Consider the following 16959-nt stretch of genomic DNA (forward strand, 5'->3'; position numbering starts at 1 on the left):
ATACCACACAGAAGAGCTCACCCCTAAGCTGCAAGCTTACTTATGCAAAGTTCTGTGGAGAGTTCTGTCCCCCGTCTCTCCCTCTGTAAGTTGGGTGCTTAGACACGACACCAGGCAACACTGAGACGGCTCTCTGTCCAGAGCTCTGCATACGGGAAGTCATCCTCCCAGTCCTGTAAGGTGGGATCTTATCCCTGTTTTTGACAGAGGAAACTGAACATAGATTATATTCATGTCTAAGGGCTGCCGTAACTAAGAACCACAAAATGGGTGGTTTACAATGTATTCTTTCACAGTTCTGGGAGCCAGATGTCTAAATTCACAGTTGTGAGGCAGGGCTGTGGGACTGTGCTCTCTGAAACTGTGATGGAGCGTCCTTCCCTGTGTCTTACAGCATCTCGGTGGTCCTGGGCACTACTTGGTTTGTAGACACATTGTTCCAGTCTCTGCTTCCGTCTTTCCACGGCCTTCATCTCTGTGTCCTCTCTTATTCAAAGGACTCCTGTCACTGGAATTAGGGCCCACCCTAAAGCCAAGATGATCAGCTCAAAATATGTAACTGATTACATCTGCAAAGTTAGTATTTCCAAATAAGATCACAGTTACAGACACCAGGGGTTAGGTTATCAGCATATTTGGGGGGAAGACCACAGTTCAACCCAGTATAGTGGTTAAGGAACTTGTTCAGCACAGGAGATAAAAAGTCAGGATTTGAACCCAGGATCTGACTCCAGTGTTGGTACTCTTTACCTCTGTAGCAGCAGCTTCCTGGTTTCTGAGTGAATGTATAATCACAAACGTGTGTACACACTTGTGCGTGTAAATATGTGTGTACACACGCATACACATACTTGCACATGTGTGTGGGTATGCTGCACATATGTGTACATGGATGCAGGTGCTTAATGAAAGTCCTAACAAAGTGATGTGAGTGGTTTGCCCAAATCCAGCAATCCTATCGGAAAACAATAAAAACGTGTGCCTTTCTAGCCAGTGTCACACACATCACTTTGGTCCATGAAGCCATCGAACCTTTAATACCTGTCTGCAGTCTTCAGACTGCACATCACTTCAAAGACCCTTTACAAACTGCTGGTATTTGACATCATCTGATGTGCACGCACAGCGATTTCAGAAGGCTTAGGGGGAGCAAAGTGTCACCTGCTACCCTGAAGATAATTTGCTCAAGGGGGAGAAGTAGACAGTGAGCAGCTCTCCTTCTGACCCCCAAAATGATGGACTCTTGACAAGAGAATGGTTTCCTTTTTGTTACCAAGTAACCCTACAGGGTGAGCTTCTTAACCTATTTGCAAGGGCCTTATCCCTCCTGTGTGTGTTCATTATAGGGGAAGTTTTGTAGACTACACCCTGGTGTAGCCTTCCTAGTTGTTCCTGTTGCACAGAAGTGAGGGCAGAAGTCCCTGATGGGATGGATATGGGTGTTCCGGGGCTGCCCTAACAAAGGACCATGTACTAGGCAGCTGAACACAACAAAAATGTCTTCTCTCACAGTACTGGAGGCCAGATGTCTAAAATCAGGCTACCGGCAGGCAGGGCCATTCTCTCTCCGGAGGTTCGAGGGGAGGACCCTTCCTTGTGTTTCTCCTAACTTCTAGTGGCTGCCAACAAACAGTCCTTGGTTTGTGGATCCATCACTCCGTGGTCTGCCTCCATTGTCTCTTGGCCATCTCCCTGTATCTGCTCCTTCTTATAAGGATACCTGCCATTAGATTTAAGGGCCTGCCCTCAAATTACGATGATTTCATCTCAAGGCCCTTAGCTAATTAGATCTACAAAGACTCTCTTTCCAAATAAGGTCACGTTCTGAGGTTTTCTTTTTACCTGCCTCTTCTGGATAATTCATATATATAGACTCATACAATATCTATCCTTTTTTGTAGTATTTCACTCAGCATAATGCTTTCAAGGTTCATCTATGGTGTAACATGTCAGAACTTCATTTCTATTTACAGATTGTTGTTGTTGTTAAGTGCCATCGAGTCGGTTCCGTCCCATAGCGACCCTGTACAGGGTTTCCGAGGGTGTAAATCTTTACGGGAGTAGAAAGCCTCATCTTTCTCCCGCAGAGTGGCTGATAGTTTCGAACCGCTGACCTTTAGGTTCACAGCCCGATTCGTAACCACTACGCTACCAGAGCTCCTTTATATCTGTATATTCTTTTGTATGTATATACCTGTGGGAAAATGGCAGCACAGCAGTATCTGACTGCCTCTAACTTTATGAGGGAGGGCGAGCAGCATCAGCCCAAGGCTGATTCCTGTCGTCACACATATACCTCCTCTTTGCAACCTTTTTTTAAAAAAAATTTTTTTTTTAACCAGTTCTGACACTAGCTGTCCCTCCCTCAGTGCTCTCCACTTCTCTGCTGGGCTTGATGATTCATTGTAACGGCCATAGAATTCATAGACAGTACTCACAATTATGAAGTAACAAGTTACAGTTTAGGATCAGAAACAACTTTGGATAGGGTTGTTCACTCAGGATAGCTTCTCAGCCAAGCCCACAGGCAGGCTCTTGGCCCTTCAGACCTCCTGGGCCTGTCCAACCACTGCTCGGATCAGGTAAGAGTTGCAGAGCTTCTTAGCTCTGGCAGTAAATGCTCAGAGACAGAAACCCTTGGGTAGAAGGCACTTGGCTCTCTTGTTTTGTGCGTCTGCAAACCTAGCTCCTGTAGCAAGCTTCCTGACGAAAGCCTGTCTCATTCTGTGGACTAGGAAGCCCATTACGCTGTCTCCTGCGTATCTGCTTCTGTTCCCTCTGCTGCCACCGTTTCTCTGTTGCTACTTCTGTCTTCTCTCACCATCTCCATTGTTACAGCTCTCTGTCTGCTGGATCAAGGACCCCAGGTCCAAAGCACCCACTCCACTCCTATCTCTTCTTATTGCTCCTAGTAGGTCCCTTCTGCCCACTTCTGGAATGGCTAATTTCAAACCTAGCAAGATGCTAAAGCTGACCAATCCCCTCGTTAAAGTATCACATGACCATATACCTTATTTGCATATACCCTTGATAGGCCAAGGCCGCATGCACCTCTTTTGGTGTGAGTTACAAGACTATGATGAGAAAGGCCATGTAAGAATCATCTTTCATACTACAATACCTCATTCTGTTTATTCACTTGCTGGTGGGCACTTGGGTTGTTTCCACCTTTGACTACTGTGGATAATGCTTCAGTGAACATTGGGGTACAAGTATCTGTTTGAGTCCCTGCTTTCACGTCTTTTGGAAGTGAACCTGGGATTGGGATTGCTGAGTCATACATTCTGTGTTTAACTTTTGTTTTGTTTTTTTTTTAAACAAGAAGTTTATTTAAACACCAAGATGCTTTTCATTAAGGGAAAACGATCTAGGATTCATTTCTTTTAGAGTAATTTACCCCTCCTTAAAGACAGATTGCCCTACATGTAAAAGCTGTGTACAAAAAAGTTATTAAATGGTCCTTGGTTTTACAAGGATAAATGAAAAACATTAAAATTCTCCACTTGAACGAAGTGTGCAAGTTTTTATGTTGTTTTTTGTTAAACCAGTGAGAGCAAAATAACTGACTGGAATACAAGGAGCAGAGCTGAATGAGCATGCCGATAATGGAGAAAGGTTTTTTTTTTTTTCCACAGAACCAATATTTTCTCTCACCCCATCTCCACTTCATGTCAGTCAAAACATACCATTGGCCATTTTAGTAAAAAAGAAAGAAAAACAACTAAACCCAAAAACAAAACAAAAAATGTAATATGCTTGTGCACATGCACCATTTACTTTATGTACAGTGAAGGAATGGGGAAGGGGAAATGAAAAAATAGAGAAAACTATATAGTTGTGGTGGAACCAAATTGTGGTCCCTTTCTAATTGAGAATGTTTTCTTGGTCGGAATGGAAGAGCGTTCTGGAGTAAAGTAGCAGGCTCCTTTTTTAGAAGACACCTCCTGCCTGCTGCTGGAACACATCAATGCTGTCTTCATCCTCCATTTCCAGCTGTGCAGGTGTATCGGTTTCATTGATTGGCTGCCCGTCAAATCGGCATCTGATCTGCCTCATTGACAAACCCTGTTGTTCACAATAGGCTTTCCTTAGTTTACTAAGTGGTGTATGCCTCTTAATCTTAAACTGCACCACAGAACCATCCTACTCCGCTACCTTCAAATTAATATGATCATTGTCCTCAGTCTTGACCCCTTCCTTGAGTTTCTCATCAGCCATGGCGAGCGCCAGAGTGTCCTAAGCTGTCACTTAACAAAAGAGGTACCAGGTGCACCCTGAATGAGCCTGTGTTTAACTTTTTTAAGGCACTGCTCAGATGTTTCCCACAGCGGCTATACCATTTTCCATCCCCACCAACAATACATGAGGGCTCCAGTTTCTCCATATTATCACAACACTTGTTGTTTTATTATTTAGATAGTACAACGTAGCATTGCATTGACGTTTTAGTGTATACTTAAGTTGAGCATCTTTTCATGTGCTTGTTGGCCATTTGTATATTTTCTTTGGAGAAAGTATTGTCATTTTTGACTAGCATATTTCTAGTTTTTAAAATCAGCACTGTTGTGGTCTAGTTTACATATAGTAAAATTCACCAATGTTAAGTGTACGGTTCAAACAGTTTTGACAAATGCGTACACTTATATAAATTCTACACATTCAAGAGCTGGAACATTCCACCTGCCCAGAAAATTTTTTGTGGAGATTTAAAAAAAATATTTTATAGTGTTTTAGGGGAAAGTTTACATAGTAAATTAGATTCCCCTTGAACAATTTTTATGCAATGTATTTTATGCCATTGGTTACATTTTTTATAATGTATCAGTATTCGCATTATTTCTGTTGTATTGTTCTAGTCCTACTGATCCAGCTTTCCATCTCCTCCTTCCCTTCTTCCCTTTGCTTTTGGGTAGATGTTGGCCATTTGGTCTCATATAGTTAATTGTTCAAGGGACATCTTCGTTACTCATGAGTGATGCCAATCTATTATTTGGCTGAAAACTGATTGCAGAAATAGCTTCAGTTCCATGTCCAAAGGTTATTTTAGGACGATCTTTCTGGGGGTTCTCTAGTCTCTATTAGTCCAGGAAGCCCGGTCTTTTTTAGGAATTTGTGTTTTGTTGTGCATCTTCCGTCTGTTCTATGCAGGACCTTCTATTGTGTCCCTGATAAAAACCAGTGGCATCACTAGGGTTGGTGTCACTCTGTGTGCTAACATGATGTCACCCTCCCAGGGGGGCAGTGCAGCGTGGCCCCATCCCTTCTGGCCCTGCCCCGTGGCTCTCCACAGCTACTCCCCTCTCCCATTGGCCAAGACAGAAACCTTCCTCTGCCCAGTTTCAGATGCTGTAAGCCACCAGTTCACACCCTGACTGGTGGGTGATGATGAGTTATTGGACTGGGCGACATCACTGCCTTGGCAGCCCCTCCTCCTTCAGCTCCAGTCCAACACTGCGCTTTTGGTCCCTGGTACCATTGTGGTATCACCCCCTGTGATAGTGTCATTGTGTACAGTCTGTACTGCCTACAGGCCCGTAGAGATACCACTGGTCAGAACAGTCAGCAGTAGTAGCCAGGCACCATTGAGCTCTTTTGGTCTCACGTTAGAAGTTGTTTCTCCCATTAGTTTCTTCTTTGACCCTTTGTTTCCCTCATTTACTTTTGATCTGTATCAGTAAATATTTTAACTTAACTTTCAGTTAGCATCTGCATATCGCAGGTTGTTAATGAGTCTTTCTCCAATTCTAATGCCACAGTTTTCTTCATATAATCCAATTTCTCCGATTACTTGCTCAGTATACAGACAGTAAATATAGTGAAAGTATATAACCCTGGCGCACACCTTTCCAAATGTTAAACCATTTAGTGTTCCGTTGCTCTGTTTCAGCAGCTGCCTCTTGGTCTATTGTTCAGTCAGTGAATTGTTCAGAATGCTTGTTCCCCACATGGTGTTCACTGTGTTACTGCTGTTGTTAGTTGCTGTGAGTCAGCTCTGCCTCATAGCAACCCCATAGAGAATAGAACGAAACTGCCCAGTCCAGCTCCGTACTGATAGGCGCCAGTCCATTGTTGGGACAGCCGGGTATTTTGAGTTCCTTTCATCCTAGGAGCTCATCTTCCAGAACTGTCAGGCAGTCCTGTTATGATCAGTAGGGTTTTTGTGTGGCACTGTGGCATAAAGCACTGGACCACAATGTCCATTTGGACCACAAGGTCGGTGGTTCAAACTCACCAGCGACTCTTTGGGAACCCTATACAGGGTCACTATGAGTTGGATCTGACTCAACAGCACTTGTAAAAAAAATAAGATAAAGTAAATTGCCAGGTCTTTCTTTCTAGTCTTAGTCTAGAAACTGTTGGTATTTGAAATACCAGTGACATAGCTTCCAGCATCATAACAGCATGTAAGTCACCACAGCGCAGCAAACTGACAAGTGGTGGAAGTTCCACTGTTGTTGTTGTTAAATGCTGTTGAGTTGATTCTAACTCATAGTGACCCTGTGTAGGGTTTCCAAGGCTTTAAAATATTAGCAGGAGCAGAAAGCTTTATTTTTCTCCTGCGGAGTGGCTTGTAGGTTCAAACCATGGACCTTGTGGTTCACAGTCCTGTGCTTACCCTAAAAGTCAGCAATTCCTAATTACTTGCTAGGATGGATGTGCTGTATCCATTGAGTCAGGGCTTCATGGAGAAGGGAGCTGCTTGTGATCACAGTTTTCTCTTCCTTGTCTTTGAAGCTGCAGGTACTCCAGAGAGCAGTGCCCCCGTGGAAGCGGAGCCCAGCCAGTGGACATGCAAAGTGTGTTCCGCCACGTTCCTGGAACTGCAGCTCCTCAATGGTAATGGAGTGTGGGTATAGAAAGTGCCCTGCTTGGACTCACACTTAATTCCACTGTCACTGCCTTATGGTCCTCTGTGAACGAAGGACATGACCCATTGTCACTGTGTTCTTCTGAGTCCTGTGCTAACTCCCTCTCACAGTTTAGTCACCAGAACCAGCCTCTACAGGGTTAGACGCTTCCCATTCACCTGTCCTTGGAGTGACATGCTCTTCCTCCTCTCTGTTATATTGCTGCCCAAGAGCTGACTTGCTGGCAAGGGCCCTGGACATAGAGGGCTGCAGGTGCCAGGAGCTGACCACAGCACAGCTTTGTTTGCAGTCATGCTTTCTTGATCTGTAGGAATTTTTTTTTTTTTTTTAATCAGTTTAAGATATTTGGGAAGTAATTGAATTTAACCACCAAGTTCTGCAATGTCCTGTTAATTTTATGTGTAATTATTTTGTGGAGTTGATGTTTCTATGTGTCCATTATTGAGGCTAATATGTAGAAAACACTTTAGTCAAATAAACCTTGGGCGAAATCATCTTTAAATATAGTTTTCATAGCCTTTCATAGCATGTAGCATGTGTTATCAGGGACCCCAGTTCTAAAAGGCATTTCAGGCAGTGCAGTTGTAAGGATGTGACTGAGGAGGCTGTACTGGGCCCAAGTGCCCATGTCTAAAACCAGACTAGACTCTGGTCTGATTGAGGCTGGTGGAACCCCTGAGAGTGTGGCCTTAAATTCAAGCCTGGAGCTGAACCTATCCCTGGGGATCACCATTCTACCCGACAACAGAGAGGCCTAGGGAGTCCTGGTGGGGTGCTGTAGGAGAAGCATATGACTGCTAACCATGAGCTTGGTGGTTCAAACCCACCAGCTGCTCCTCGAAAACTGCATACTTGGTCGCTATGATTTGGAACCAATTTGATGCACTAACAACAACAACAAAAATGCCAGGGAGGAATATACTCAGTGCAGTCAGCCGTACGAGACCAAATGGGCAACATCTGGTCAAAAACAAAGCTCCAAAGGTGGTAAGGGGCAGGAAAGAAGGATGGATGACTAGAAACAGGGAACCCAGATAGGAACTGAGAGGATGCTGTTATAATGAGGGGATGGCAGTTAATGTCACAAAACAAAATATCTGTAAATGTGGAATGGAAAATCAATTTGCTCTGTATACTTTCACCCAAACTGCAATTTAAAAAAAGTAAAAATTACAAAGGCAAGAGAAAGAAAATGTCAGTCATTGTCTATTCAGAACATCAGCTTGACCTTTATTTGGAAACAGGGTCTTTGCAGATGCAATTAATTCGGATGAGGTCGTACTGGATGTAGAGGCTTTACATGCAATGACTGACTGGTTCTTTATAAGAAGAGGTGAACAGAAACAGACACAGAGGGAAGATAATGGAGGCAGAGATTAGAATGATGCTGCCATATACCAAGGAATGCCTGGAGTCCCCAGAAAGCTGGGAGAAATGGGAAAGATCCTTAGAGTTTCAGAAGGAGCGTGGCCCTGCTAACAGCTTCATTCCCAACGCTGGCCTCCTGAACTATAAGAGAATCCACTTCTGTTGTTTAAAACCATCCAGTTTGTGGAAACTCACACAGAGGTGTTGAGGCTGGAGGTGAGGGACCTAGCTCCAAGTCTCATCACCAGGTTAGCAATTGGAATGTTCTGGGACCTGTAAAGATGTTTTCTCGCGGCCGGGCAAGTTTTAACAGCAGGATGGTTGATGTGAGCATTCCACAGGCTGGAAGTCACGGTTACCAGGCAGATTGTTCAACGGCTTTGGGACGGCTGCCAGTGAACTTCTGACTCCAGCTCCAGACTCAAGTTCATGGGAACACGCTGCCAGCCCGAGCTGTCATACATGATGGCCATATCATTTTTCCTCTGCACGGCGAGAAGCATTTTATACTTGTCACCAAGATATAAATAACACAGCGGCTGCCAGGTTTTCTAGGAGTGCAGCGTTTCTGAAGAACAGGCATGTCCTTAGAAGCACATGGGGTCCAGGTGCAGGGATGTCCCAGGAAAGGACATTTCAAGAGGTATGGCATTTAAACCACAGAGAAGAAAGACCCTTCTGTGTGCTCTTTATACTATTTCTCTCAATTTCCCAGAAATTTTGTGAAGGAAGAAGAAACAGTTCCTTCACTTTGGCAGCAGAATGCCACTTCTAGCCATCTGAGTAAGGCAGTCAGTTCTGGCAACCTTTGTATAATTTGGTGAATGTTCGTAGACTAATTCAGTGCCAGGCCCTGTTCCAAGCACATACATGTATTAACTCAGTCAGTTTTTGCAGTGATCCTTCATAATACTTACTACTCCCACAGCAGATGGAGAGGAGAGCTAGTTACTGACCTATTCACTGTTGTGCAGCTAGTGCCAGGTGGCGTTCAGTCCCTTCCCCCTACACTGGTGAGCAGTCTTCCCCCGAGGGTGGTGTCAGAGTCCCAGCCTAAAGGACATGAGTTTTCATATTGGGAAAGCCCAACAAGTGACCAGTACAACAAATGAAAATGACCCGCATTGAGCGACATCATCATGAAATTTAATAACATTGAGTTTAAAGAGAAGAAAAAACCTAAGTTAGTGGGCAGAAAGCAAAGCAAAGCAAAAACTACAGTTCACATCAGAAGCATTGTGAATCATAATGGCAGGTCATACTTTTCAACCCCAACTGAAAATGCCTCCTATCCCAGGCAAGTGATTGTTCAAATGTCAGGGGAGACAAAAGATGTTTTCAGACTTCTTCAAAAATGTGACCCTCCACATCATTTTGCTTAGGAATCTACTGGAAGACGGATTCCTGGGAAACTGAGGGACTCTGAAAATCCTGGTGTCACCTCTCACTCACAGCCACCCCATGTGTATCAGAGTACTGTGCTCCATAGGATTGTCAACATTTGAATTTTCTTCTCAGGCACACATGGGTGGACTTGAGCCAACTTTTGGGCTATCTGCCATGCCTTTTAATTGTTTGGATTCCATCAAGGTCTGGTTTTTGTTTTTTAATTAAGAAAGAAGACAGATTTATCCATTGATTTTATTTCTTCGCTGAAAACAACAGAACTCATTCTAGGTTGTTTAGTAGAAAATAAACATATAAAAGGTGTTAAATGGTTCACAGCATTTCCAGGAAGGGCCAGAGAATCAGTCGGGAAAGCCTGAAATTACATGCAAGAGTGTTCCAGTCAGAGCCACTTGGCATACACATTGTAGCTTGTACTGCTGAGGCCAACCAGCTCCTGATTCCAAATGTACACAGTGTCTGAAAGCCAGGCTCACAATGTGTCCCACGGGGCCCCTGCTTCCTCACATACTTACAGAGCTTAGGTCACAGGTTGACACTCAAGGCAGGAGAGGCTGGGAAAGACATTTTCTTGGGGAGGCAGGGCTCCAACAGTGAGAAACTAGCAAAAACATCGGAAGGGTGTTTTACAGTACTGCTGTGGTGGTTGGTGGTTGCTGTTAAGTGCCGTTGACTCGGTTATGACTCATAACAACCCTGTATAGGGCTTCCAACCTTGTAGTTCACAGCCCAGTGCTGATCCTACAGCATCACAGGAGTCCTAGACAGCCAGAAAACATGGTAACAGGTCACTTGCACATAGCATACAAAAAGAGAGTGGGCATTGCAGGGAAGGGGGTAGAAGGAATGCCCAGGTTGTGGGCGGAGAAGATTCCCGATGGTAGCTGTGCCCTCGTTCTGTAGGTCAATGTGTCAGAATCAACTTGGTGGCAATGGGTGGGTAGGTCTGTAGGGTACCGGGTTCCGATGGAAACAGGATCAAGGGCAGCAGAAAGAATGGCTTAAATAATTTTTTTTGAAGAAAAGAAGCAGATTAACTGATGTGTTTGTAAGGAAGAGTTAATGCTTCTGGCATAGACTTTAGGGGTGAATTAGTGATTCATACATGGAGTGATGCTATAGGATCAGTACTGAATTGCAAACCACAAGGTCAGCAGTTCAAACCCACCTCAGAAACCCTATGCAAAGTCACTATGAGTCAGAATCAACTCAATGGCACTTAACCACAACAACATGGAAAAAAAAATCTGCAAGCGAATGAAAAAAATTAGGCAGCAATGAACTCCAGGAAAAGCAAAAAGTTTTTTATACAAAATTAATCGTAATGCATGTGTAGTTTAACTGTGAATACATTTCTATGGTCATAATCATGTAAGAACTGACTATTGATTTATCCCCAAACTGTGATATAAATACCCGGTGGGTGTATTGAAGACAAGCATGAGTATTTGGGAGGGGAGTATACAATGTATTAAGAAAGCTGAATTCTGACTTCTTTATTAAATAATAAATTGCTGTTGTTAAGTGCTGTCGAGTCAGTTCCGACTCATAGTGACCCTGCATAGGGTTTCCAAGGAGCTGCTGGTGAACTTGAACCGCTGACTTTGTGATTCAAAATGACATTGCAGTCTAGCGCATTAACCCACAGCGCCACACCAGGACTCCAACAAATGATTGTTGTTGTTGTTATGTGCCATGGAGTCAGTTCAGACTCAGAGCGACCTTGTCCTAGGTTTCTGAGGCTGGAAATCTTTATGGGAGCAGAAAGCCTCATCTTTCTCCCGAGGAACAGCTGGTAGTTTCGAACTGCTGACCTTAAGGTTCGCAGCCCAATTTGTAACCACTACGCTACCAGAGCTCCTTATATAAATGTTGTTGTGAAGGACCGTCGAGTCAATTCCGACTCATAGCAGCCCTGTATAGGGTATCCGCGGAGCGACTGGTGAGCTTGAACCATCCACTTTATGGTTCAAAGCTACTTTGTAGTCCAGTGCATTAATCCACAGCACCATATATATTAAAATGTTACACTCAATAAGTAGAGAATATATGTACATACACACACACACACACACACATATATATACATATATATACACACACACACATATATATATATGTGTTGTTAAGTGCTGTTGAGTTAATTCCAACCCATAGCAACCCTGTATAGGGTTTCCAAGGAGCAGCTGGTGAGCTTGAACCACCGACCTTGTAGTTCAAATGGCTTTGCAGTCTGACGCATTAACTCACAACCCCACACCAGGATACTCTCTCTCTCTCTCTCTCTCTCTCTCTCTCTCTCTCTCTCTCTCTCTGTGTGTGTGTGTGTCAGTGTCAGGCTCCCCAATCACTCCTTGGAAACCCTATACAGGGTTGCTATGAGTTGGAACCCACTCAACGGCCCCTTCAAAACAGCAACAGTCTATCTATGTACTTCTCTTTGATATGTGGTCTACTCTTCCCCCCTCCTATTTTTTCAGTTCTAAGTATTTTTAATTTACATTGTTTTTTTCTGTTTTGAGTTTGTTGTTATTGTTGCCATCAAGTTGATCCCACCCCATAAACCCCCCTGTCGTGCAGACTTGAACTGTTCCACAGGGTTCTCTAGGTTATGACCTTTCTGAAGCCGATCACCAGGCTAATCTTGAATTTAGAAGATTTTAAACATTGCTGCATAATTTCCATATATGTGGAGTTTGTATTCATAGTCATCTTTTGTTTTATATTTCCACTTCCAATCTAAAATTTCTTACCCGTTGCCTTTCAGAATTTCCTCTTGGCCAGGCCTGTTAGTGGACAACACTTAAGCGTGTCTTAATTTAATCTTTTTTATTGAAAACTGTTTTTTACTCGATTTTCAATTTTTGGTTCACTATTAATATTCTTTGTGCACACTAAAGACATTATTACACTGTCTTAACAATTTTCAGAATTGCTGCCAGGAAATCTGCTTCCATCTCAGTTGTTCCTTTATGGAGGTATTAATTTCCTGCTGGTATTGCTAAGTGGTGTCAATTTGGTTCTGACTCATGGTGGCCCTATATAGGGTCTCCGAGACAGGTTGATAGATTTGAGCTGCTAACTTTTCAGTTACCAGTCCAGTGCTTATCCTACTGCCATAATAAAGTACCACAAACTGGGTGATGTATAAGAACACACAATTTGTTCTTTTACAATTCTAGAGACTAGAAGTTCAAATTCCGGGTGTCAGCAGGGCCATGTTCTGAAAGCTCTAGGCAAAGATGCTTTCTTGTCTCTGCCGACGTCTGGAAGGCCAGACATTCCTTGGCTTGTACATGCATCTTCACATGGCTGTCCTTACTCTGCCTCTGTCTCTGTGACTGTTCTCTCTTTACTCTGCTATGAACTCGTATTAGCTTATAATAGTTTCAAAAAGCTTATTTCCAGAGTCACTTTCACGGGTCCGGACATGCATGCATATTGTTTCCGGTTGCATTTGATATCTGTCATTTAAATTCTGCTGTTTATTACTGCAGCATCATTTGCGTCTTTATTATCTTTTGGACTTATTAGGAATTTTGGATTGGGGAATAGTCTTTTCTCGTTTTTGGATTCTTTTCTGTCAGTATCTTGCCAATTGCTGCTTCGTTATTCTCTAACCTTTTGAAGATCCTATTGTACATGTTTTAGAACTTCTCATGTTCTATTCTATGTCTCTTTAACTCCCTCTCATATTTTTCTAGCACTTTTGCTCTGTGCTACATTCTGAATAGTCTTTTAGCTTGCTATTTCCTTATTCAGTTGTGTCTAATGTTGCTTTTGTTAAGTGCCGTGAGTCAGTTCCAACTGATAGCCATCCCCAATAATGTTTCCAAGGAGCAGCTTGTGGATTTGAACCACTGACCTTGGGATTCAGCCCCACCTGTGATCCAGTGCTTATCCTACAGCACCATACCCAGGACTCTATTCTATTGTTTTTAATTTCAGCGGCAATATTTCTTACTTTATTTGGTTATTTTCCATATCTGCCTGTTACTTTAAGTCATAGTATTTCTTTATGGTTTTTAATCCTTTACTCATTTAAACATATTTTTCCACATATTACTTCCAAACATATTTTACTCCCAGCTTTCCCCATTATCGTGAAATATCAGTGTTCCTGTTTTTTTAGTCTGTCTACGGACGTCTTAATAGTGAATTGTTTTTTTGTTCAGTGTTTTGTTGGTTTACTTTCATTGGTGGTGGTGGTATTTTATTGGTGAAGTCTTTACCGGGGGTTCTTCTCTGCAGTAGTTTTTATGTGCCCTGGACTGTGGAAGTATTGGTAGAGAGTGCTTTTATTTCATTGGTTTACTTTCATTGGTGGTGGTGGTATTTTATTGGTGAAATCTTTACCGGGGGTTTTTCTCTGCAGTTTTTTTACGCACCCTGGACTGTGGAAGTATTGGTAGAGAGTGCTTTTATTTTGCTTCTGCCAGTTCTCCCTTCCACCCCCAAAGGGGTTCCATAGATCTCAGACTACCTTTTACTAGAATCTTAAATTTGTGTTCTGAATATCCACTTGTGGCTCTGACTTGGGGCTTCACTTTCTTAAGAGAGTCATTGAACTACTCGTGTCCCGCCCCTCCCTTGGTGATATGGGAACACCAGCTTTCTTATTGCTTTCCTGGGCCAGTGGGTTTTAGAGGAGCCTTCCAGACATCTGGTTTATATGACCCCTGTGCAGACCCAAGGACGTGTCTCTCAGAGCTGCATGTGTATGAGAACCCTAAACCCCAGTTCCTGGGTGTCTCACTATCAGCTCATGTTTGATTCTTTGGTTTAAGTTTCCTCTGCATGTCTGGCATGAAAGGCTCTTCTTTTCCTTTTCATAAATTCAGTAGTGCATTAAAACAAAAACATAGGGATTGTGTTTTATTAAATTTTTCCAAGTATTTTCCGCTAAAAGGGGCCACTGGTGTAGCATGCTCTGCTATGTGACTGAACTGCCAATGCCTCTTATAACATGGGCCACATTGTATTGTAATTGCTTTTGAAGTTTTTTCCCTTCCCTAGACCTAGCTCCTGGTAGGCACGAACCCAGTACGATGTTTTTTTAATATTGAACAAATAAACACATGACAACCACTTCATCTTTAATGCTTGTGTTGAAGCAGTCGAGACATGCAATGGGAAGAAACAGTCCTTGGCTCCAGTTTGCACAAGGGTGCCTTTTGTCATGGAAGTTTCCTTCCTTTTCTTCCTGGTGTGGTGTGATCCCACTTGCCTGAATTGTATGTACTCCTGCTCCTTCGTTTTGGGAGATTAAACTGTTAGTCCCATCCTCGCCTACCGGTCCTTGTGTTTCTTCCAGTTATATTTACTTGGGAGATCCCCAAGACTTTTTTCAGTGGAAAATTGAAACTATCTTGCTTCTGTGGAGCATTTTTGGAGTTTGTTTTTGCACAAGTTTGTGTATGAATACTTTTTTTTTTTTAAATGAAACTGTTGATGGTGAACCTACCCTGCTTTTTTTCACCTAGTTGACTTTTCAGTGTAATAGTTATGCTTTGGGCACTGGAAATTCTTCTGTTTTCTAAAGCAGTGGAAGTAAAGTTTATTTATCTGTGAGCATACTATTAGCAAACAACATAGAACACACACAAAAAAGTGAAAAACAAAGCCCCAAACCCAGGAGAGGAGTGGTGGAGGATGGAGGAAGGGACATCCAACAGCCTTCTCTTTGTCTCTGCTCCCTAGCTCTCCTCTGACAGTTGTATCTCTCTTTGTACAGAGCACCTGTTGACTCACTTGGAACACGCCAAAGGCGTTCCCCTCACCAGCCAGAGTGAAGCAACTCCTGAGAAGGAACCAGAGGTACCCGAAGGGGAGCCGCCCGCAGGTCTCCAGACTGTCAGTGCCACCAAAGAGCAGAAAAAAAAGCCTCGAAGGGGGAGAAAGCCCAAAGCATCAAGAACCGAGCAGCCTCTTGTCATCGTGGAAGACAAGGACCCTGCAGGTGAGGGAGACAGTCCCTAGGAAATAAGTACCTGGAGGGACAACCCCTTCCTGCACCCCGAGGTCTGGGAGGCTGAGCGGGGTACCCTGAGGCTACCTCACCTTGAACAAACTGGGAAAACTCAGCATCTAGAGGTTTTTCTCTAAATCGGCTCTCTTACAGTGTACTGTGGTCAGTTGCAGCCAAAAAGGTGCCCAAGTTGTGGATTCTGATGAATGTGTGCACCTTTGTAACCAGCGTCCCAATCAGGATAGCAAACAGTCCATCTCACCAGAGCCTGCCTGCTGACCCTTTATAGGCTTTCTTCCCATAACCCAAGTCACACCCCAGGCAACCACGTTTTAAAATTTATTTTCATCCTGAATTTTTTTACTCGTTGTAAAATTTTATTTGAATGGAGCTCTTCCTGTGGCTGGTTTCTTTCATGCAGCATCATGTGTGTGTGATTCACGGCGTATGTTCCGAGTCATTCTTCTCGTTTATTGCTGAGCTTTGCTCCATTGTGCTCATGTGGAACCTGTACATGGATCATAAGGCAGCTGTTCAAACAGAACAAGGGGAAACTGAATGGTTTAAAATCAGGAAAGATGTGCGTCAAGGTTGTATCCTTTCACCATACTTAGTCTGTATGCTGAGCAAATAATCTGAGAAACAGAACTATATGAAGAAGATGACATCAGGATTGGAGGAATATGAAATATGCAGAGAACACAATCTTGCTTGTTACAAATGAAGATGACTTAAAGCATTTACTGGTGAAGAGCTAAGCCTTTAGTATGGATTACACCTGAACATCTGAAGAAAACCCAAAACCTCACAGCTGGGCACAAAAACATCATGATAATTGGTGATGAAATTGAAGTTGCTAGGGAATTTATTCTGCTTGGATCAATAATCAACACCCATGAAAGCAATAGTTAAGAAATCAAACATGTTGCATTGGGCAAATCTGTAGTAAACAACCTCTTGAAAATCTTAAAAAGCAAAGATGTCTCTTTGTTGACTAAAATATGCCTAACTCAATGCCTGGTATTTTCAATTGCATACAAAAACTGAGCAATGAAAAAGGAAGACCAAAGAAGAATTGATGCATTTGAATTGTGGTGTTAGTGAAGAATATTGACTGTACCATGGACTACCAGAACAAACACATCAATCTTGGAGGAAGTACAGCCAGAATGTTCCTTAGAATGGGACATGGTGGTGTCATCAGGAGGGGCCAGTTGCTGGAGAAGGATATCATGATTGGTAAAGTAGAGGGTCAGCAAAGAAGAGAGAAACACTCAATGAAAGGGTTGGCCCAGCAGCCCCAGCATAGCAATGATTGTGAGGATGGTGCAGGACTGGGCAGTGTTT

At 43.1% G+C, this 16959-nt stretch overlaps 1 protein-coding gene and 1 pseudogene across 1 annotated transcript in view; one reads left to right on the plus strand and one right to left on the minus strand.

The window, feature by feature from the left end:
• Positions 1 to 16959, plus strand: part of PRDM15 (PR domain containing 15) — a 113714-nt gene that overhangs the window by 48051 nt on the left and 48704 nt on the right. The window contains exons 6-7 of the mRNA XM_006870833.1: positions 6736 to 6837; positions 15379 to 15603. Coding sequence (XP_006870895.1) covers positions 6736 to 6837; positions 15379 to 15603 — 327 coding nt within the window. The remainder of the gene's footprint in view (positions 1 to 6735; positions 6838 to 15378; positions 15604 to 16959) is intronic.
• Positions 3931 to 4218, minus strand: LOC102840367 (annotated as a pseudogene).

This window comes from Chrysochloris asiatica, unplaced genomic scaffold (assembly GCF_000296735.1).
Source record: "Chrysochloris asiatica unplaced genomic scaffold, ChrAsi1.0 scaffold00154, whole genome shotgun sequence".
Lineage (NCBI taxonomy): Eukaryota > Metazoa > Chordata > Mammalia > Afrosoricida > Chrysochloridae > Chrysochloris > Chrysochloris asiatica.